This window comes from Danio rerio, chromosome 12 (assembly GCF_052040795.2).
Source record: "Danio rerio strain M-AB ecotype USA chromosome 12, GRCz13ab, whole genome shotgun sequence".
NCBI classification, from domain to species: domain Eukaryota; kingdom Metazoa; phylum Chordata; class Actinopteri; order Cypriniformes; family Danionidae; genus Danio; species Danio rerio.
The window spans coordinates 28,686,188-28,710,328 of NC_141032.1; the positions used below are offsets into that span (position 1 = coordinate 28,686,188).

Consider the following 24,141-nt stretch of genomic DNA (forward strand, 5'->3'; position numbering starts at 1 on the left):
TTTAGTTGATTGACAAATGTTTATTTCAGCGCTAGATCACTGTAGGCTGTTATTTAGTGCATGTATATAATTACCATAAAGATTACTGTAGTTAATTAAGCATCTGGCAAAATAAGAACCAGATCACAGCATGCAGTGATGTGTTTCCATTGTAAAACCCACACAGAACAGTGGAAGAAAGGCAAAGATCTTTCCATTTTCATGCAGAAATATGAATCAGTTTTTGGGTGTGAGAGCATAAGGTCCCTGTTTGCTGGCCTGTATATGTGTGTATACATGTGTACTTGGCATTTATGGCTTAGCATGCATGTTGTTTTGTATTTAAATGTCTGTTTTTCACATCAGGTGGGCTAGTTTCTTAGAGGTCGTCAGTCTCTCCATCAAAGGGGATGTTTTCCATCTCCATGTGGATGTGGCCGTGCTCTTCATTGCACGTCCAGCCGATTGGAGTACGGTTGAAAGAAGGCCTACAGCAAATATTATACTGTGATAGAGACACTGGCTGCGGCTCCTCGTTGGTTTTCTTGATCTCAGGAGGCTCAAAAGTCACAAGACGAGAGGCCTTCTCAAATCCTCCAAAAGGAAGAGCCATTCTTTTGGAGAAAAAAAAGGCGAAGAACAGCGATCAAAAGATATGGCCTCTACACAGGGCTGTTAATTATGACAATACATAACATATTAACAAAATAAAAAGTCTACTGCTATATAACATGGTCTAGCGTCTATTTTACAGTGTAACTAAATACACTGTTTACAGTAAGATTATTTAATAATTTATAAGAGCAATGAGTAGCAATCAAAAGTACAATGTTTACATTTTGCATCTTATTTAGCGATGTATTTTATTTTATGTTGGACCTGTAATCATTAGTTGCGGGGAAAAAAATGTAAAGTTTATTTCCTATTTCTACATTTTAATCAAACATTTGCCTTAAAGTTCTTAATACTGTAAAGTGAGAAACATGAAATATGATCTGTTTGTCTAGATTGATCTAGATTATGCTTATTTTACAAAAATTAAATATGATCATGCCTTGATTTTAATTATTTAATTAGGACAGTAAGGTCTGACTTTGCTAAGACAAAGTCTTGTCACTTTACAGAAATAATGCACAGTATAGAATATAAAAGAATGGTGCAGTGGAAAAATAATTAATATTGTGTATGACTCCCATGAGCTTGGACGACTACATCCAGACATCTCTGCAATGACTCAAATAACTTGAATGGCAAAGAAAGCATTCTTGCAGGACTCCCAGAGTTCATCAAGATTCTTTGGATTCATCTTTAATGCCTCCTCCTTCATCTTACCCCAGACATACTTAATAATGTTCATGTCTGGTGACTGGGCTGGCCAATCCTGGAGCACCTTGACCTTCTTTGCTTTCAGGAACTTTGATGTGGAGGCTGAAGTATCAGAAGAAGCGCTATCCTGCTGAAGAATTTGCCCTCTCCTGTGGTTTGTAATTTAATGGGCAGCACAAATGACTTGATACCTCAGGCTGTGGATGTTGCCATACACTCTGCAGATCTCTCACACACCCCATACTGAATGTAACATCAAATCATGACTCTCCTTCACCAAACTTGACTGATTTCTGTGAGAATCTTGGGTCCATGCGGGTTCCAATAGGTCTTCTGCACTATTTGATATGATTGAGATGCAATTTAACAGATGATTAATCTACCATTGCCACTTTTGCTATCCTGCTGAAGAATCTGCCCTCTTCTGTGGTTTGTAATGTAATGAGCAGCATAAATGTCTTGATATCTCAGGCTGTTGCCATCCACTCTGCAGATCGCTCGCACAACCCCATATTGAATGTATCCCCAAACCATGATTTTCCTTTACCAAACTTGCCAGATTTCTAAGAGAATCTTGTATCCATGCGGGTTCCAATAGGTCTGCTGCAGTATTTGTGATGATTGGGATGCAGTTCAACAGATAATTCATCTGAAATAATTTGCCTTCTGTAACTTTTCCAAATGATCAACTAGAAGTAAAGTTATTATTTGTTGCTCTTACAACTGGGATTGATGACAAGACTTTTGTCAGGTAGTGTATATGAAAACTTACAGTGTGTAATAATGTGATATTTTTGTCATATCGCGTAGTCATAGGTCTGCATAAAATTATTGGTAAAACTAGAACAATTTTTATATACTGTACCTATTGAAGCTCTTGTACTTGGGAAGATCCTTGTAAATTTGAGGCCCTGGCATCTTCAGTTGCATGGTTTCTTTAAGTTCCTGGTCATCTTTCATAGCTCGTTCCCAAGGCGATACATATGTTTTAACATACTCACGTCGTCTCTTTTCCTTCTCTGCAGCAACATCTACTTCCTCTGCCACAAAAAGAACAGAGAAACTAAATTTTGGTTAAGAAATGTAATCCTACTAATGTTAATAATAATAAATGAGAGATGTTACAAACTGAGCTTTACAGTACCACGTGGTGGCTCTGGGTTGGGAGATTGTTCATGTGGAGCAGTCATTTCACATCCCAGAGAGGGAACCAGGTTCTTGAGGTTCAACTTTGAAGACATAAAAAAGATCATTCTGTCATCATTTACTAACCCTTCATTTTTTTCAACCCAGGATCATTCTGAAAATGTACCCCTATATACATTTCTGCCAAGTGCCAAATATGTCCAAGGAGGTATGTTTTTTTTTTTTGGAGTTTTTATTTTCATGAGTCCACCAGAGGCTGATGTGTACACGTTTTGAGATCTCAAATTTCTATTGCAAGTGCCATTTGCGCCTGCTCTTCTTGCATGAATCCACCAGAGGCTGCTGTTGACTGACTGACTGACTGACCAATCGACCAATCCACTTTCTTCCTTTCCTAAACCAACCAATAGTGTTTTCAAAAGCACCGATTGACTGTTCTTCTCCCTGCGTCTCAAGTCTGCCGACGTGCATGGTGAACTACTGGACATGTGAAAGTGGGAAAGCTGTCCATAAAGAAGTAAGCGGAAGCGAAGTACAAGAGCTTCATTTGGTCAGCTGGTAAGCACGAAAAAGAACGTCACACCACCTCGTAGCGTTCATCCTCGCTGCTATACATACTTCTGGCTCCATAACTCTCAACCTCCAAAAACATATATAGGGCTAAATTTTCAGAATTAGCCTATGTTGATTTTTTTTTCTGTTAAACACAAAATAAGTTATTTTGACGAAAGCTGGAAAGTAAGTAGTGAGCAGATTTTCATCTGTGGGTAATCTATCCCTTTAAGATTTTGTAGTGAGAGGATTAGTAAGAATATGGATGCAAATTGTAACTGTTAAAAAGATATGAGAGGCCAAAACTTTGAGCCAAAAGATAGGTTGAAAATAAAATAAACTAAAAATACAAATTTGACTTAACTTGAAAATGTGATTGATGAAGCGTTATATTAGATGTGCAAAACAAATCACAATTATCAAAATAAAAAAACTAGTGGAAACACAAAACCACAAAACACAACAAAAATGACCAAGTCAGAAAACAACTCTTGCATTTACCATTTATACACAGCTGGAAGATCCAACACAGGCTCATTGGAAATGTGTTTCTCACGACTACATTTTTGAGAACCGACAAATATGACTGAAAATACCGTGAACTACATTATCTCGCAGTTTTTGTTTTCAAAAATCCACTTGAAGGGGGTGGCGTGTGCAGTTTTGACAATTTCAAATACGTTACTGGGGGTTACTGGTTTTCTCAAACTAGTGGAAATCCACCAGAGGTCGCTGAATACATGTCTACAAATATCATGTCATCATGCATAACATATAAGCCTGATATCAAATGACCCATTCACTCCTTTCCTAAACCCAACCAATAGTGTTTTCTAAAGCAAACTAGAAAAAAAAAAAGCCATCACAGCTGCATGCTTCTACCACAGCATCACTGTCTTTTTTTGGGTTTTGTTTCTTTGCTAGCCTTTAACCCCAGTCTGATGCCAAGTCTGGTGCTATTCGTGGTGAGCTACCAAGGAAACCAGTCAAAAATCTGTACATATGGAGGTAAGGAGTCAGAGGTACCACCCTGTAGCATTTGTTCTACACATATAATGCAGCAATATGTACCAGTGAGCACATTTCTTAGTTCTCAAAAATGTACACCAGGGCACATTTTCCCAATGATCCTGTGTTGGCAAGAACCCACCAGGTTCCTGTTTGTACTTATTATCTTTATATGATACACCATGCAGGATTTTTCACTTTACAGTATGATAAGCAACCATGCACATTCATTATCCCAAGTTCCATCACAATTATAAAAGCCATCTTTAAAGGTTTTTATCAAGTGTTATATTGTAACTCCCATATGAAGGAATCCACAATAAACCTCAATGTCCTATGAAAGCTACTGCTTTTCTCATGCCTCATTTGCTGACCAGGTTCTCGTCACTGACGATGAATTTCTCCACTCTTTGCTGTCTCATCTTGAACATTTTGGAGCCTTTGTTCTTCATGAGAGACAGCTCCTCCAGCATCACATCTTTAGGAGTCTTGATTTTGGTTCCCAAATCCAGTTCAGAGGCTTCAGCATTCTCATCTTCCTGGTCTGCTGAAGATTAGATAAAAGGGAAATTTTCTTCAGAATGATCACCTAGTTTGAGCCATTACAAAATGTCGTGTGTAGAAATATTTCTCTAAAGGAAGCATGAAAACAAATATGTTTACTTTCAAAATACGGGTCCTATCCATTATAAAGGGCAATAGCGCTGCACTTTTTTAGTTTAATTATACTCCTTAACTTTAATATCAGCCATTAAACCTGGAATCAAGCCATATCCGACACCAACAAGAAGGATGCTGTGCTGAGCAATACTTGCATTACCCTGTAAATCAGATCCCTGGCCAAAGCTTCAGCTGTGTGTGTGTGTGTGTGTGTGTGTGTGTGTGTGTGTGTGTGTGTGTGTGTGTGTGTGTGTGTGTGTGTGTGTGTGTGTGTGTGTGTGTGTGTGTGTGTGTGTGTGTGTGTGAGTGTGTTTTATAAATTATGGAAAATAAAGAACAAGGCAGAGTGCATGTTTGCAGATATTATATCTTGAAAGATACATATACAAAGCAAAAGCAGGGCTATGCTTAAGCTGACAGTGCTTTCAATCAAACAATTAAAAAAAGCAATATTCAGTAGCTTACATTTTAGACACATTACTAGGAATATTTTCGTTGTGTGTGTGTGTGTGTGTGTGTGTGTGTTTTCACTTAGCTAATTAAAAAAGTTTCAAATAATTAAAACAAAACATTTAAAAAATTAATCAACATGCCTTGGAGGGAACGTTCGAGGTTACAGAAGTAACCCTTCGTTCCCCGAGGAGGGGAACGGAAGTGCCATGAATGGGAGGATTCGGATCAGAAGCCGCTTATCTGGAGAGTATTGAACGGGCCAATGAATGAAATTAATTGGCAGCGTAAGCTTGCGCAGGTGTGCGACATCTGCAATCATCTCAGCATATAAGCACACCTGAAGCCAGCAGACGCCATCCTTTTAAGCTGAAGAGACTTTCAAACAGCTAAGGGACAGTCATTATGGCGACGGAATATGGCACTTCCGTTCCCCTCCTCGGGGAACGAAGGGTTACTTCTGTAACCTCGAACGTTCCCCTTCGGTTGGGGAACTTCAGTGCCATGAATGGGAGAATATGGAAAGCGCCACAATGACTGCACCTTACCAACACCCCCGATGAGGAGATAGTCAAGCAAGCGTGACGCACCCACATCATGGGGGGCGCGGTCCTCCAACGTGTCCCTGGCCCTAATTTATCCTACTTCAACAGAAGTTTTACGGATTTAGATATATTTTTTGGGAAGTCGTGAGCATCTAGATAATTCTAGGAAATACGACAGTACGTTGGGAAGCGTGCAATCCCGATAGGGAGGACGCTGCGGAGGCCATCCGTTACCCAAGGGGGGGATAGATGGCAGAATTTACCTATGGACTAGCCCTAAAAAGGGGGAGTACGCATAGCAAAGAGTGGTTAGCGGAGAGGGAAGACACGGGTCCGCCCAGGGGGGGGACTTAACCGTGGCGGAATAAGCATATGGGATCGCCTAGTGGGGATCACGCATAGCAGGCACCTATACCCAAAACGCGGGCTGACCAGCGGGCAGACCTACAACGTAGTGGGCCAGCAAGTGACTCCTCCGCTGAGTCAGTGCTGGGGGCCACGGAGGAATCTGCAGGGCTCACCTGACGGGGAACTTTACTGACAGATAAAAAAAAAGGCGCACGTACCTCCGTGTTAGGGAGAATGGCGCAGCAAGCGTGTTTCAACACCCTACCGAGTTGTCTCCTCAATCACCAAAGGGTTACCTAATACCCTTGAGGAAACCGGCTCAACACGCAGATTGTAAAACCTTGCAAATGTGTTGGGTGTCGCCCAGCCCGCAGCTCTACAGATGTCTGTTAGAGAGGCGCCGCGTGCACGCGCCCAAGAGGATGCAACGCTCCGAGTGGAGTGTGCACATACTCCCGGGGGACACGGCTGACCTCGACTCAAATAAGCGATTGAAATGGCATCCACAATCCAGTGGGATAATCTTTGTTTCGATACGGCACTTCCCTGCTGCCGACCGCCATAACAGACAAAGAGCTGCTCAGATGATCTAAAATTCTGAGTACGGTCCACATAAATGCGCAGAGCGCGAACTGGACAAAGTAAAGAAAGGGCTGGGTCTGCCTCCTCCGGGGGCAGCGCTTGCAGGTTCACTACCTGATCTCTAAAGGGGGTGGTAGGAACCTTGGGCACATAACCGGGGCGGGGTCTCAGGATAACGTGAGAGTAATCCGGCCCGAATTCCAGGCACGAGTCACTGACCGAAAATGCCTCCAGGTCCCCGACCCTCTTGATGGAGGCCAACGCAACCAGCAGAGCTGTCTTCAGGGACAGAAATCTTAGAGATACTGATTCGAGTGGCTCAAAGGGATCGGATCGCAGACTCGTGAGAACGAGGGCGAGATCCCAAGAGGGCATGAGAGGGGGGCGAGATGGATTAATTCGCCTAGCACCCCTAAGGAACTGGATGACCAGGTTATGCTTTCCCACGGTGCCGCCAGCTACCGTGCTATGATAAGCGGAGATGGCGGCCACGTAAACCTTGAGAGTGGAGGGCGACAGCCTGCTGTCCAACTTCTCTTGAAGGAAAGAGAGCACAACACTAATCTGGCAATTTCGGGGGTCTTCTCTGCGAGAGACGCACCATTCAGTGAATAGACTCCACTTCAGGGCGTAGGCGCGCCTCGTGGAGGGGGCTCTAGCCTGAGTGATGGTATTAACCACCGCAGTCGGTAGGTTACCTAAGTCTTCCTCGCGTCTAGGGACCACACGTGGAGGTTCCAAAGATCGGGGCGAGGGTGCCAGATGGTGCCCTGTCCCTGAGAGAGTAGGTCCTCTCTCAAAGGGATCCGCCAGGGGAGGGCCGTCGCGAGGAGTGAGAGCTCTGATATCCAGGTCCGGTTGGGCCAAAGGGGCGCAACTAGCAGAACCTGTTCCTCGTCCTCCCTGACCTTGCACAGAAACTGCGCGAGCAGGCTCACTTGGGAAAACGCATACTTGCGCATGCCCCGAGGCCAGCTGTGGGCCAGTGCATCCGTGCCGAGAGAGCCCTCGGTCAGGGAAAAAAACAACTGGCAGTGAGCGTTCTCGGGGGAAGCAAACAGATCGATCTGGGCCTCCCCGAATCGCGCCCATATCAGCTGAACAGACTCGGGGTGGAGTCTCCATTCTCCAGGGCGTAACAGCTGTCGTGAGAGCGCATCGGCTGCACGATTGAGCGTGCCTGGGACGTGAATGGCGCGCAGCGATTTCAGCCGCGGGTGACTCCAGAGGAGCAGACGGCGGGCGAGCTGAGACATGCGGCGAGAGCGCATACCCCCCATGCGGTTGATATACGCCGCCGCCGCCGTACTGTCCGTCCTGACCAGCACGTGTTGCCGCTCCAGCACCGGTAAAAAGCGGTGGAGAGCGAGGAACACTGCCAACAGCTCTAGGCGATTGATATGCCAATGCAGCTGGGCACCCTTCCAGAGGCCCGCAGCCGCATGCCCGCGACACACGGCCCCCCAACCCGTGTTGGAAGCGTCTGTTGAAACAACAACATGGCTGGACGCCTGTCCTAGAGGCACACCGGCCTGTAGGAACGAGGGGTCGTTCCAAGGGCTGAGGGCGCGGCGACACAGCGCAGTAACCGAGACCCGGTGTGTGCCCGCGTGCCATGCGCGTCTGGGGACCCGATCGTGAAGCCAGTGCTGAAGTGGTCTCATATGGAGCAACCCGAGCGGCGTGACGGCGGCTGCGGATGCCATATGCCCCAGGAGCCTCTGAAAGAACTTCAGTGGGACCACTAGTTTGCTGTCGAGCTCCCTCAGACAGTTCAGCAACAGGCGAGCGCGTTCCTCGGAGAGGTGCGCTACCATGGTGATCGAGTCCAGCTCCATCCCGAGAAAAGAAATCCTCTGCACGGGGGCGAGTTTGCTCTTTTCTTGGTTGACCTGAAGCCCCAGTAGGCGGAGATGCCGAAGCACCTCGTCCCTGTGCACAATCAATTGCTCCCGCGAGTGGGCTAAAATCAGCCAGTCGTCGAGATAACCGAGTATGCGAATGCCCGCGAGCCGAAGGGGCGCTAGGGCACCCTCCGCGAGTTTGGTGAAGACCCGCGGAGACAGAGAGAGCCCGAAGGGGAGGACCTTGTACTGCCACGCTCGACCCTCGAACGCAAACCGCAGAAATTGGCGGTGACGTGGAAGAATGGAGACATGGAAATACGCGTCCTTCAGGTCTATGGCTGCAAACCAATCCCGAGGACGAACGCATTGGAGAATGCGCCTCTGCGTGAGCATTCTGAACGGCAGCTTGTGCAGACAGCGGTTCAAAACGCGCAGATCTAGGATTGGCCGTGACCCACCGCTCTTTTTGGGTACGATGAAGTATGGGCTGTAAAACCCACTCTCCATCTCGGCTGGAGGAACCGGCTCGATTGCACCCTTCGCCAGGAGGGCAGCAATCTCCTCTCGCAAGACAGGGGCGGACAGGGGGTTGACCCTGGAGAAATACACGCCCGTAAACTTGGGGGGCCGTTTCGCGAACTGAATCGCGTAACCGAGTCTGATTGTGCGTATGAGCCACCGCGAGGGGCTGGCCCGCGCTAACCAGGCAGGCAGAGCCCTCGCTAATGGAGTCATCGCTACAATCGCTGACGTACCAGCGGTGGGGCAGCGCGGAGTGGGTGTGCTGATCCGGGAAGCACGAGGGTCCCGCGGAAAAGCTGGAGGAGAGCGATTCGCTCTGGCTCCGCACCCTGACTCCGGAGAGGGGGCTGGAGGGCTGAGGGAAGGGAGACCGTCCCCCCAGCGCTCGTGAGCCACTGGCGAAGCACGTAGAGTCTGCGAGCCGGAAGGCAGCGCGTCCCGGACTGGCAGAACTCGTGCAGTCACATCCGGGGAAGGGAAAAAGTGCTCTTTTACTGATGTTTTGGTGGCACTGAAAAGTACCGTTGTTATCGGGGCCCCGCCCTCCAGCGGGGAAAGAGCAAGTTTCCTCTTCTCCGGACGGCCTGTCTCAGGGACGCTTCGCGGTCCGTTTACCGGACTTAACGGCGCCCTGGGCAGGAGGGGCTGCCTGCTTTCGAGGTGAACGCCGCGCCCGCTTGGCCGGAGGCGCAGGCGGGGGCGGGGCAGCACTCGTTGGCGGGCGCCCTCGGCGAGGAACAGCGGAGGTGGATGGCTCGGCGGGCGGAGCGGGCTTACGGCCACGCCGATAGATGACATTGCCCATCGCATCCGACTGCTCTTTCACCGCCTTGAATTCCTGGGTGAATTCACCGACGGTGTCGCCAAACAGGCCAGCCTGGGATATGGGCGAGTCAAGAAAGCGAACTTTGTCAACGTCGCGCATATCGGCCAGGTTTAGCCAGAGGTGGCGTTCCTGAACCACAAGTGTGGACATCGTCCTCCCCAGCGCACACGCGGCGGACTTAGTAGTCCGAAGAGCATAGTCGGTCGCGGTGCGCAGCTCATGTAATAAGCTTGGGTTGGACCCGCCCTCGTGCAGCTCGGCCAGCGCCTGCGCTTGGTAGCGCTGGTAGGTGGCCATCGCGTGCAAAGCAGAAGCAGCCTGGCCCGCAGCCTTATAAGCTCTGGCTCCGAGGGAGGCAGACAACCTACAGGCTTTGGACGGGAGGCGGGGCAAACCCCGCCACGTAGAGGCGCCGCGCGGACAAAGATTGACCGCGATAGCGCGCTCCACTGACGGGATCGCCTCATACCCCCTGGCAGCTCCGCCGTCAAGGGCGGTGAGGGCGGAGGCACTCGCAGCACGGGCAGAGAAAGGTGCCCTCCAGGACTGCGTGAGCCTACTGTGCACTTCCGGGAAGAAGGGGACGAGAGGCTTCGAAGGCTTCGCCTTCTGGTCCTCTACGTAGCACCCATCTAGTCGGTCCGGCCGCGGAGCTGGGGGATAAACCATCTCCAACCCCACGGCCGAAGCAGCCCGGGAAAGCACGGCTAACATGTCCGCTTCAGGATCCGATTTGACAGCGCTCACCTGCCCGGAGGGGGCGAGCGGGTCCGGATCTTCGTCGGACAGTGAAAGCCCACCCTCCGATGCCGCGGAGGACATCTGATCTCCGGTGTCAGCGAGTGTGAGAGCTACCATCTGGTTAGACGGATCACTCTCACCACCCGAAGCTTGGATGGAGCGCCGTGAGGAGCGAGAGGTCCGCGAGCCCGTGGGCGGCGGATTAGCTCCCGCTGAAACCCTCAGATCTGCCTGAGCGCCCGCTGCTTTTTTAGAACAGGAGGCAACTGGGGTGGCTCGCTCTCTTGCGAAAGTTAGCCGCGATCTTAGCTGTGCAACGGTCATGGCATCGCAATGACGACATGAACCGCCCGCGAGCACCGCATTAACATGCTGGACCCCCAAACATGCAATGCAGTGATCGTGTCCATCATCCGGAGCCAGGAAACCCCCGCATCCAGAAACGCACAGTCGGAGCGCCATCCTGAAAAGGACGTGCTGCACGACTGTGTTGCTCTTTTAGGAAAGTTGCAACTATACGCACCGCTCTGGAGGACCGGACCCAAAGAACCGCAGGCAAGGGAGTAACCCAGCTCGACCGTCTGCCACCGCGAAGACCCACTCTGGACCGGGAGACACACTCGTTCGCTCTGAAGTGCTGATCAGCAAGAGGAACCCTCATCGACTCACTCAGAAAGGATCTGAAGCGAAAAGGATGGCGTCTGCTGGCTTCAGGTGTGCTTATATGCTGAGATGATTGCAGATGTCGCACACCTGCGCAAGCTTACGCTGCCAATTAATTTCATTCATTGGCCCGTTCAATACTCTCCAGATAAGCGGCTTCTGATCCGAATCCTCCCATTCATGGCACTGAAGTTCCCCAACCGAAGGGGAACTCCCAATAGTGGCTGTTTGTTCCCAAATAATTCAGTGTTTTAGAACAATTTGTTAAATGAATACTAATAACCTACTCTTAAGAGCCAGTGGCTTTGACTAAAATTGCATAATGAATACAAAAGTACTTTTGAATAAGTAACTTTGAAAAGTATGTTTTATGAAAGAGTGTGGTATATGAATATGTTATTATGGTATGTTGTTATTCAAAAATATTTTCTGTTTGAATTGCATGATGGGATCTATCAAATGACAAAAAATGCATGTGAATCACAGCTATGGATAATTGTTAATCAACAGATATTTTCATACAGTGTACTGTACAACCACTATATTTTAATGTGACCTGCAGCATTAATTCTGTATTAGTTGCCTGCTGCTTTATGAATACTGTGCAATAATCAATTCAAAATATTCTTGCTACTGTTTTCACCACAGTATGAATGTAGGCATATGCAGATGCAAGACTTTCTTATGAATTAATGTTTTTCAAAGAATCAGTTGAATGGATGCTTTAATGACTCAGTCGTGCATGCATCTGAAATCACTCACATACACTGCTTTTAACTCAAACCTTAACAATTTTTATTCATTTATATGTATTGTTCGTTAGGAATAAGAGATGAAGATAGACTTTAATATATGTTAAATTATTTTTCAGTTACAATAATTCTCCTCTGTGAAAGTCTTGCTTCTTTAGAGAAAAGTATTTTTTACTTTTTCTACCTAAAAGGTTTTGTGTTTGTTGACACACACACACACACACACACACACACACACACACACACACACACACTATTATAATGTTAGTTTCATTATAGCCATTAAGTTCTTATATCTATCTTTTTTGTGTAAGAATAAAGTGCATTTATAATGCAATGCCAATTGTCTATGCTTTTACCACTGAATATAATACTATAAAGTAGGATTAATTCCTTTTCATTCTGTGATGTCAAACAGTGCCTGGTCACATTTTTTTTAATACATTTGAATGATGTTATGAAGTGAATATGGAATGAAAGAATGTCAGTAAATCTCTGTTTGTATTTAAGCTATGTGGCGTTAGATAAATTATTTCTGAAATATAAAAAATGCATTGCTATTCACTCCTGAATTATTCTGAGCAGATGTTGCTACAAACTGCCATACTCTTCTTGCAGCCAATTTCTTAAAGATAACACTTGTACTTAAAATAAATATTATTAAAGTTATGAAACGCTAAAGCAAATTATAAGAGCGTTCAGCCAGATCTCACATTTAGTCCGATTTGTTTCTAATTTGTACAAGTTCAGTTATGCAAAAATGTTTTTAAAAGAAGGCGTGGCACCCGACCCCACCTCTAAACCCAACTGTCATTGGCAACCCAGGCTCATTCTGAAAATGTACCCCTAAATACATTTCTGGAGAGTGCCAAATATGTCCTAGGAGCTACATTTTTTTTTTTTTTTTTTTTTTTAGTTTTTGTTTTCATGAATCCACCAGAAGCTGCTGTGTATGTTTTTTGAGATTTCTTTCTCAAGTGCCATTTGTGCCTCCTGTTTCATGTAAAATCAACTGGGGCCACTGTCGACTGACTGACTGAATGACTGACTGACTGATCGACTGACCCACTCTCCTCCTTCCCTAAACCCAACCAATAGTGTATTCAAAAGTACGATTGACCAGCACCCATCCTCTTCTCTTAACCCAACCTCAATGTTTTTAAAAGCAATCCAGAAAAAGAAAAGCCCTTGGGGCAGCCTGATTTTTACCAAGTTTTCAGATTTTACCATTTTCTCACCCTGTTATTTAATTGTTTGTTTCATTTTTTGGCTTCTATTTTTGTTTTATTTGCTTTCTAGAACAGTTCTTTGCCAGACTCGAACCCTGTCGTCATAGTCAACTTCTATCTGCGTCTTAAGTCCACCTACGTACTTGGCGAGCTGACTACACAACTTTGTAACAGCGGGAAAGCCGTCCACACAGAGGTAAACGGTCAGCTGGTAAGTACGAAAAGGAACAAAAAAGGAAATAACATTCATTTTAAAGATGAAATGTAGCCAATAGCACTTCTGGCTACATAACTCACGATCTCCAGAAATGTATATAGGGCTACATTTTCAGAATGAGCCTATGTTGAAAAAACTTGCATGAGTCGCCAAACACATAAGCGCTTTTCCTGGTGAACGTTTGTGTGTACAGCTAAAATCTACCCTAGACCACTATTTGTTGTTGAAACCCAAGTTCTGAATCAATTCAAAAGAGAATGGTGATGCATTTTTAAAATATCAGAATCAAGAGATGAGATATTGCCCATCCCCACTCTTTACAACATGCAAAAAACCCAACAAGTGAACAAATGGTAAAAAATGTATGCACAAACTGGAACTAAGTGTTTGTAATCAGTTTTAATAAAGCTTAAATTGCCCAGTATATTTGTCCCAATGTGTGCATGCGTGACAATCTGCTGAAACAGACTGAAGTTAAATAATTTGAAGCAGCTAGTAATCTCTGCTGAGCAGTCCTTCTTATTGGCAATAATTCTGCTGTTAATTTATTTGGCGCTGAAACGCGAGCTGCAAGAATGTTGTCCTGTAAACAAACTGCCCATGATGAGCACACTGCCAAGCGGATGAAGAGGGAGAATCTAGTACACTAAACAACCTTCACACACACACACAGCACCTAATAACTGAACTGCTCATTAGAGGAAAGCTGTGAAGTCACACAGTTTGACAATGTCTTTGAGATTTAGCTCTGTTTAGCGGAATAATTGGCCAGCTACAAACAGCACTGGCTAACCACTCATTAGACAGGCATTTTTAGTGTGTTTTTATATCAAAGCTAAGATGAGTAATTGCACTGGGGGAATTGATAACCCATGTCTTCAGCACAAGAAAGAACATTCTAGTGTGCTGATTTAGTTCAAACGTGACATTTTCACTGAACCTAATGATAGTGCATTAAAGCCAATTCAAACTGTTTCTATTCTTAGAAACTGAGACACAGCTACTTGTTGTTTGCTATACAGTAGTTGTTATGGGCTTATTACAAATGTGTGTTATACTTTTTGTGGCTCTGCTTTAACACCTTTTAACACTGATTTTTAACAATGATGTGTTCATCTTTAAAGACAGACCTGTTGTGTGAGTGTGTATAAATTGTATATCATAATTCTGGATATCGATAAGTTAACGGTTTGCATCAATTCAACTTATTTACTTATTTAATTCAATCATGTTTAATAGAGAGTCGCATCAAGCAAATATAGCCATCAGCTCTATGAAGCATCGCAAATAATGTAATTCAGTTGATCTTTCTTTACACTTTAAAAATACAGGTATAAAAAATATACATATAAAATAAAACTTAACACAATAATTCATTAGGAACAATCACACTACCTGACAAAACTCTTGTTGTAAGAAAAACAAATAATAACTTGACTTCAATTAATCATTTGGAAAAGTGGCAAAGGTAGATTAATCATCTGTTAAATTAATCATCTCAATCATATCAAATAGTGCAGAAGACCTATTGGAACTCGCATGGACCCAAGATTCTCAGAGAAATCAGTCAAGTTTGGTGAAGAAGAGTCATGATTTGATGTTACATTCAGTATGGGTGTGCGAGAGATCTGCAGAGTGAATATCAACATCAACAGCCTGAGCTATCAAGACATTTGTGCTGCCCATTACATTACAAACCACAGGAGAGGGCAGATTCTCCAGCAGGATATCGCTCCTTCTTATACTTCAGCCTCCACATCAAAATTCCTGAAAGCAAAGAAGGTCAAGGTGCTCCAAGATTGGCCAGCCCAGTCACCAGGTATGAACATTATTGAGCATATCTGGGGTAAGATGAAGGAGGAATTGAAGATGAATCCAAGAATCTTGATGAACTCTGGGAGTCCTGCAAAAATGCTTTCTTTGCCATTCCAGATGACTCAATTAGTAAGTTATTTGAGTCATTGCAGAGATGTGTGGATGCAGTAGTCCAAGCTCATGGGAGTCATACACAATATTAACTCTTTTTCCACTGCATCATGACTTTATGTTCTATACTGTACATTATTTCTATTAAGTGACGCAACTTTTGTCAAAACAAAGTCCGACCTTACTGTCTAAATTAAATAATTAAATATCAAGGCATGAACATATTGTCACGTTCGGTGAGGGGAAAAAGGAGCGAGGACTCAGATGCAGCAATAATGGGTTTTTTATTAATAATAAAATGAAAACAAAAAGGCAAAACAAACAACCCCGAGGGGGTAAAACTCTAATGAAACAAATAAAAGAACAAACAAACTTGACTGACTGGACAAGACAGGGCTGGACACAACAGGACAGGAAACTTTCGACGACGAACTGACAAAGGACTGAAAACATGAGGGAGATTATAAAGCAAAAAGTAAATTGACACACAGGTGAACACAATTAACTAATAATGGGTTGACAAGGAGGGTGGGACTAGACAATAGACGGGAGAGCGCATGACACAGAAAGACAATACAAGCCATGCGCTCACATAACACAACACTGAAGCACACGACAAAAGCACGTGACCACAATGTAAACACCGAGCCACGTGCTTTGACAAAAGACGCAAGACACGAGCACCCGATGAATGAAAGCAATCACCGTGAGCTCACACACGCAGCGTGCATGCTTCATCCCAGCGCCGACCAAAACCGAAACCAAAAAGACTGAGACGCTGGGAATGAAACACCACGCTGCTGACAGACGAAAACACAAACACGAGTACAAGAGCGCACGCGTCTGAGGGACGCAGAGCGCGCGCGGCCACATCATGTGGCAGCGCGCACACTCTGCGTACACCCACGACGGCGCGCGCGCACACAGAGACAGAAACAGGACCAGACATTGAGTAGTGTCAGAGCTCTGCCACCAAAACAAGAATTTACAAGACCAAAGTGGCAGAACCCTGACACATATTTTATTTTGCTAAAATAAACATAATCTAGAGGCCTTTGCCTTTCATATTAGCCACTTCTGATATCAAATGATCAACTAGAAGTCAAGTTATTATTAGTTTTTTCTAAAACTAGGATAGACAACAAGATTTGTCAGGTTGTGTACATTGTAGAAAACAATTAGTTGACTTCTTTACCTAAAAAAAAAAAGAGTAAAACCGTCGCCTTATTAATTATTAAGTAAATTAATCATGTGCATAATGATAAAAATTAAATCAGCTTAAAAGTTACAACACATTTACTCACTTTTAGTCTTTTTTTTCAAGTAACTAATTGCTTTTTACACTGCAGTTTGAATCAATTGGTAAAATTTGTTTTATTCTAAAAGGTCTTATAAGATTTCTACAAGATTTCAAATGAAGCATTTGTCTTTTCCAGCATTTTTTGGGATTTAAAATCAAGGTTATTTCACCAAATATGGATTTATACCTAAATATTTCGTAACTAAAGTGTTTTTTGTTCTTTGTTTGTTGTTATTTTATTTTTTAAATATTAAAATGACAGCATAAGGGTGGCACGATGGCTCAGTGGTTAGCTCTGTCATCTCAAAGCAAGAAAGTTGCTGGTTCGAGTCCCAGCTGGGCCAGATATTATTTCTGTATGGAGTTTGCATCTTCTCCCCGTGTTCGCGTGGGTTTCCTCTGGTTTTCCCCACAGTCCAAAGACATGCACAGTTGAATAGGGTACACAAAATAGGCTGTAGTGTACGAGTGTACAGTTGAAGTCAGAATTATTAGCCCCCCTGAATTATTGGGCCCCCTGTTAATTTTTTTCCCCAATTTCTGTTTAACAGAGGGAAGATTGTTTCAGCACATTTCTAAGAATAATAACTCATTTCTAATAACTGATTTATTTTATCTTTGCCATGATGACAGTAAATAATATTTTACTAGATATTTTTCAAGACACTTCTATACAGCTTAAAGTGACATTCAAAGGCTTAACTGGGTTAATAAGGTGAACTAGGCAGGTTAGGGTAATAAGGCCTTATTGTATAACAGTGATTTGTTCTGTAGATTATCGAAAAAAAATTAGCTTAAAGGGGCTAATAATTTTGTCCCAAAAATGTTTATAAAAAAATTAATAACTGCCTTCATCGTAGCCGAAATAAAACAAATAAGACTTTCTCTAGAAGAAAAAATATTATCAGACATACTGTGAAAAATTCCTTGCTCTGTTAAAAATCATTTGGGAAATATTTAAAAGAGGGAAAAAAAATCAAAAAGGGGCTAATAATTCTGACTTCAACTGTAAATGTGAGAGTGTATGAGTGTTTCACAGTTCTGGGTTGTGGCTGGAAAGGAGCTGTGTAAAACATAGTTGGCAGTTCATTCCGATGAAGCGACCCTTGATAAATAAGGAACTAAGCTGGAGGAAAATTAATGAATGAAAATTACAAAATTTTGAAGAAATATCATAAGAAAATGTTTTTTATTTAGAATTTTTTTCTAACAAATACATTTATACATACATTTTCCTAAACATCTTAGCTTGTTGTGATGTTCACCTCACAACTGTGTTTGGTTTGATTTATGGCTTGAAACACTTCAATAAAATACAGATGCCCAGAAAAAATAATTAGAATTCGTACAGGGCTGCAGAAAAAGTGGCACTAATGCGCTCTATAAATTAACTGTTCTTCAGTGGGGATTTGAACCTCGAGATATTTACCAAGAGCCTGGGGGTTGTTTGGTATTTCTGGCTCTGGCTCTTAATGTTGACACTGGACACCAAGAAGGACTTTAGTAATTAAGTGTGACATTTACAACACTCATTTGCTCTTCACAGCATATCACAAGTGAGTAGCAATGTTGTTATCATGTTGTGAGTATTTGTGTGTGTGTGGATGCCACTGACCATGTTGTGAGATGTTTGAGAAGTCTGTGATGATTTTCGAAGGATTCTTCCTCTTGTTGGTTGGATCAGGTGTTCCAGTGACAGGCATCACTGCAGTCTGAGCAAACAAATTAAATATGAAAACATTTGAAGTGGAAGATGATGGGCAAACATTATTTATTGGCATGCATTATCTGAAAGAATATTATAGGAATTAAACCGGAGATTGAAAGGTAAAACTATCTTTTTTTTAATAAATATAACTCGAGTTATAATTTATTCTAAAAATGCTGGGTTCCAAACAGTTCCTTCTTGTCATCCCAAAGCAAATCCATTAGGTTAACTTAATTGTTTTAACAAATTTAAGTAGATTTAACATAAAACAATTAAGTTGTTCCAAAATAAAACTCAGAATTGCACTGTAAAAATGCAGGGTTTCACACAATTCATTCATGTTGTCCCAACATAAATTGATTGAGTTAACCTAACACTTTTAACAAATTTTTGGATTGAACATTACAAATTAGGTTGTCCTAATAAAATCTCAAGAATTGTGCTGTTTCAGCTTATTTTAAATAAGTAGTTTAAACAAGCAGCAAAAATATTTTTTTGAGCTTAAGTATTTTACTAAATTACTTTAAATTTACTGAAATGCTTAACATATCAACAAAATGATTAATGTTTATCATAAACATACATGCTTTTTATTCTGAAATAAAATGAATTCTGTGGCCAGGAGGAATTTTAAAGTTTGAAAAGATACAAATTACCACAACTCCTCCATTTTCACAGATTAAATGTTTATATTACATGTTGCATTTATTTATTTAAATTTTTATTGTACAATTTAATTTTGCATAATTATATGCTATTATCCCTAAATCTATACATTTTGATAAATAATATTACTGTACTTGAAGTGCTTTAAACCTGTAATTTTACACATATTATTGTCTGTTGTTCAAACATTAATTTGATATTATAAAATTGGTTGATGTCCTGTGATTTTTACTTGCTCCAAAAGTGTGTCAAATACAGTAAACAGAATCAAACAATAAAAATGTAAATAAATAAATGCATTTATTGGTTATGTTCTATTCTTGATGATTTATTTTATTTCATTTATATTTTTGAATTTTTATGTACAGTTGCAATCAGAATTATTAGCCCCCCCTTTTTTCTTTGAAATATTTCCCAAATTATGTTTAACAGAGCAAGGAAATTTTCACCGTATGTCTGATAATATTTTTTTCTTCTGGTGAAAGTCTTAATTGTTTTATTTCAACTAGAATAAAAGCAGTTAAAAAATTTAAAAAAAACATTTTAAGGTCAAAATTATTATCCTCTTTAGGCTATTTTTTTTTTGGATAGTCTACAGAACAAACCATCGTTAAACAATAACTTGCCTAATTACCCTAACCTGCCTAGTTAACCTAATTAACCTAGTTAAGCCTTTAAATGTCACTTTAATCTGTATAGAAGTGTCCTGAAAAATATCTAGTCAAATATTATTTTCTGTCATCTTGGCAAAGATAAAATAAATCAGTTATTAGAAATGAGTTATTAAAACTATTATGTTTAGAAATATGTTGGAAAAAATAAATCTTCTCTCCGTTAAACAAAAATTGGGAAAAAATAAAAGGGGGGCAAATAATTCAGGGGGGCTAATACTTCTGATTGCAACTGTAAATAGATACATAATCATTTTTAAATGATTTATTTTATTTCATTTATTTATTTACATTTTTATTGTACACTTTCATTTCTGTTTTTTGTATTTGACACACTTTTAGAGCAAGTAAAAATCATAGGACATCAACAACAGCAGTCATTTTTCTAGTTGTGTTCTATTCTTGAGGATTTTATAATGTCATACAATGTTTAAACAACATACAATAATAGGTGTCCTAATTACAGGATTTAAAGCACTTCAAGTACAGCAATATTATTTATCAAAATTTACTTACCAAAAGTTTTGCACATAATTATGCAAAATTTACTGTCATTACTATATATTGAGCAAATTTAAGGTGTAACAAGGATAAAAAGTGTAACCACATAAATATAATGTACAGTAATTTAAAATATGGTCAATTAGTAAGACTTTAAGCTGATCAGCAACACCGGTCTCTTGTTGCGAAGAGGGATATTTTTGTTTTAGCACACTAAATAAATACACCATGGGTATCTAGTCAGCAAATTCCTTAAATGTCCTCCTGAACCCTTGCAATGGCAAGCTGGAGGATCCCGAACACCATATTCAAGACATATTTTAGGAGCTGATAAAAAAAACATTTCTGCATTTCAACTTGCCAAAAAACTAAAGTAAATAAATAATAATTCAAACAGTTCAGCATAAACTTCACCATTAAATTATTAACCAAGTATTTATTTAAATACAAGAGCCCTGGAGTGCTATGTATTTGTATTTGTGTGTTTATGCATAATTAATTTAAGATGTGAAGGAGATCCAGTGTGCTCCACGTTTATTAGATCTGTATATGATTTATGATATGCAGAAGGAGGCAGCTCTCTCCAAGAACCACATATATTTTTACCATTTGCAAACAATAATAAATCATCTTGACATACTCCTAACATCTCGGCACCAGCGTGTCCAGATTAAGTGCTCATTATAACATTTGATCACCTGCATTTCTCCCTGTGCAATATGAACATAATGACTCCTCTTACCTGAAAACTAAGACCAGTGTTTCACAAAGCAAATCAAATCACAGTTTGAGCTCCCCAAGAGGACTGTTTTTTAGGTTAATCCAGTTGTTTCAAGTTGGCCAGGGTTACTGCACTCTTCTACATCCCAAGAAGAGTGAAATCTCAGGAGCGTTTAGAATGGGAGGTCTTGAGGAGCGGGGTGGGGGTTTGGTTCAGTGCTTTACAGACACACCGAGCTGATGGATACTTTTCTTGCAGATACTTTTAGGTCTAAATTTAGAGCAACGAAGAGCAAAAGGTTTTCAGGGAGGACCTGAAAAAGGTTAACTGTGTCCCACTTCTGATTTCAGTCTCTTACCTTCACTTACCCTCTGTGTTTCTTAAACATTTAAACTTTTCTGCATGTTGGTAGTATTTTAATTGAATATTTAATTAGGATGCCAACTTCTATATGGTCTATATTTTTAAAACAGTCACAATTTCAAGCAAATAGACTGAAATAGATTCATTGGATTTACTAAATTTGTTTAAGGTAGGTGGTTGCAAGTTATTTATATGCGCTGAATTTAAACAAACAAATTAAGTTGAACAAAACCACATTTATTTTGTTTGTTTAAATTCAGCTCATGTAAATTGTTTGCAACCACTTACAATGTAAAGAATGCAGGGCTCCACGTAATTCAATCATGTTGACCCAACACAAATCAATTAGGTTAACTTAACACTTTTAACAAATTCATGTTGATTGAACATAAAAAAATTAAGTTGTCCCAATGAAATTCTGTTGAAGAATTGTGTTGTTTCAGATCATTTTAATTAAGTAGTTTAAACATGCAAAAATATGTGTTTTTTTTCACTGTACCTTAAAAAAAGTAAATCCAATTAATATTTTTTCAGTTTCCTTTAAAAAGACTGTTTTTACAGTCTGAAATATTGTAATTGTTGTTTATCCTTTTTATCTCTCTTTTTTAAGCTGCTTCTGTAAAGACAAATAAAGATGACATGACTTGACATTTTGGGAGAATTATTGGCTAATTTGTATGATGTATTTCATTTATTTTCATTCTGTTTTGGGTATGTGTTTTATTAAAATTTAGCACAAAAACAATTTAATTATGTTTTCCTGTGTTTTTATTATATTATGTTATAAATTCAGTTTATTAGTAATTAAATTCATTAAGGTTCATTAAATTAGTAGTGAATTCATTAAAGTTTTTTTGTAAGTTTAATGGTTGTGTTAGGGCTGGGCAAAAGTGCTAACAAAAATTATCATTATATCATGTTTCATTTCACTCGATATTGATAATTATTGAATATTTTTTAGCAATACATTTAGGAATATTAGGCTTTTTTATTTTATTTTTTAACCACTTTATTTTATTTTAACAACATTACTATGGCAAATAGTTTTAATAGACAAAAGCAGAAAAATGTATATAAAATATCTGATCTCTTTATAATAAAACAAACAGAAGAGTTAAAGAGAATCTTAAACGTGATAAATAAAACGTTACAAAGTGTGTGCAATGGTAAAGGTAGATCAACATCTGTAAGGTGTCAGTAATAGAGATGCAGTAAACCTTAAACTCTGTAAACAACACTAATTATGATAATAATAATAATATGATAATTAACTCTGAGCTTACAAGTAAAGTAACCAGTCATCATTATTCAAATACATGTAGAACGTTACAAACTGTGAAGTTGAATGACTACATTACCCACTGTGCTAAAAATCTTTCAGATAAGGAGCTAGTGGCTGGGATGTACAAGAAAAGAAACCAAAAAGCCACCTTAAGCTTATTGGCATTGCTTCCAAGGCGCGTGCTCAGAAGCCACATTTTAATAAAACTATATAGCTTCATATCGAAACCACATACCAAACGTTTTTTATCATCGATATTGACAACGGTGTTTGTTCAATAAATACCTATTTTATTACCCAACCCTAGGTTGTTTGCACTTTTTTTTTCCATTCCACTGTAGCAAATTATTTATTATTACTGAAATTATTGTAATGTTAAAAGTGAAGAGCTGTAAAAAAAAAAAAAAAGTTGTGTAAATAAATAAATAAATATGTGTGTGTATATATATATATATATATATATATATATATATATATATATATATATATATATATATATATATATATTTATTTATTTACACAACTTTTTTATATGTATAGTTTTTGGTAATGGAACAAATTCGCAAATGACCCAAACAGTTAAAAACAAAACAATTAAACAATTAAAAAGATACACAAATCAGTCACACCCCCCCTAAAATATTGTATGTTCATTTATCCATCTATGAATCCAGTCTCCTAATCAGTAAGTATAGTATATCAGCTACACTGGTTGTTTATTATTAACAGGAAATTGATAATATTGATAATAGTTTTGCTTATGAATATTTATTTATTTATTTATTTAGTGATCATGGTTGTAACTCTGAGAAACAATGGCAGACCTCCACAAAAAATACTGGCCCTGAAGAGGAGTCGAGTGTTTACAGCTGCACTTCAGCAGTCTCGACAGTAATTATGAGTTGTAGTCTTTCATATACAGTCTGTTCACCGTCAAATTTGTCTTTCAAATAAAAGCATGTCAAGAAAACCTGCTGGGTACAAATTAAGTGCAATAATGAAGCTTGTTTTTACCTGGCCTCAAACAGGAGAGATGAGCGCCTGTAGTACCAACCATCACGAGCAGGGGCGTCTGACAGAAACAGAATGTGGCTCGTCATGACGGATACACACAGTTTGGCTAAAGTTAGCGCCTGATATTTTGTGAAATATGATCATGCGGTATGGTAGAGCAGAGGGGTCCGAAGGCAGTTTTACTGAGCGAGGGTAAGATTACAGATCTGCTAAGCCGTGCACAGTTGTTTACAGAACTACAACAAAAGTGTGCATTTATCTATGTTTTGAACACGACCATTACTTGACAAATATTCTTAACGTTTGGATTTTTTTTCTATTTATTACATTATAAACCTAAGAATATTACTTACTATGAGCTGAGCTGGGTATCCGAGGTAAAACTTTAAAAGAGCTGTCTGTCATTGTGTAAACACAAAATACTTGTTCAATTTCGCACAACAGCGCCACTCAGGGGTCTGTTATGATTACTGAATATTGTACCCTCAACATTTCAGATAAATTTGTGGGATTATAAATTATATTATTTACTATGTGCTTCAATGTGGGCATAGCACTTACACGCAATTATTTACAGTACATCCTTGTAAGACGAT

The 24,141-nt window shown here is 40.7% G+C and overlaps 1 protein-coding gene across 5 annotated transcripts; it reads right to left on the reverse strand.

Annotated features, from left to right (window-relative positions):
- Positions 1 to 24,141, reverse strand: myoz1b (myozenin 1b). 5 transcript variants are annotated; one of them, XM_087274896.1, is made up of 7 exons: positions 23,899 to 24,141; positions 23,546 to 23,603; positions 18,235 to 18,331; positions 4,386 to 4,558; positions 2,450 to 2,534; positions 2,171 to 2,345; positions 1 to 593 (listed from the first exon to the last, which is right to left on the reverse strand). In XM_087274896.1, exons 3-7 carry the CDS (start codon positions 18,320 to 18,322, stop codon positions 359 to 361), a joined length of 756 nt encoding a protein of 251 aa, XP_087131022.1. In that variant the 5' UTR covers positions 18,323 to 18,331; positions 23,546 to 23,603; positions 23,899 to 24,141; the 3' UTR covers positions 1 to 358.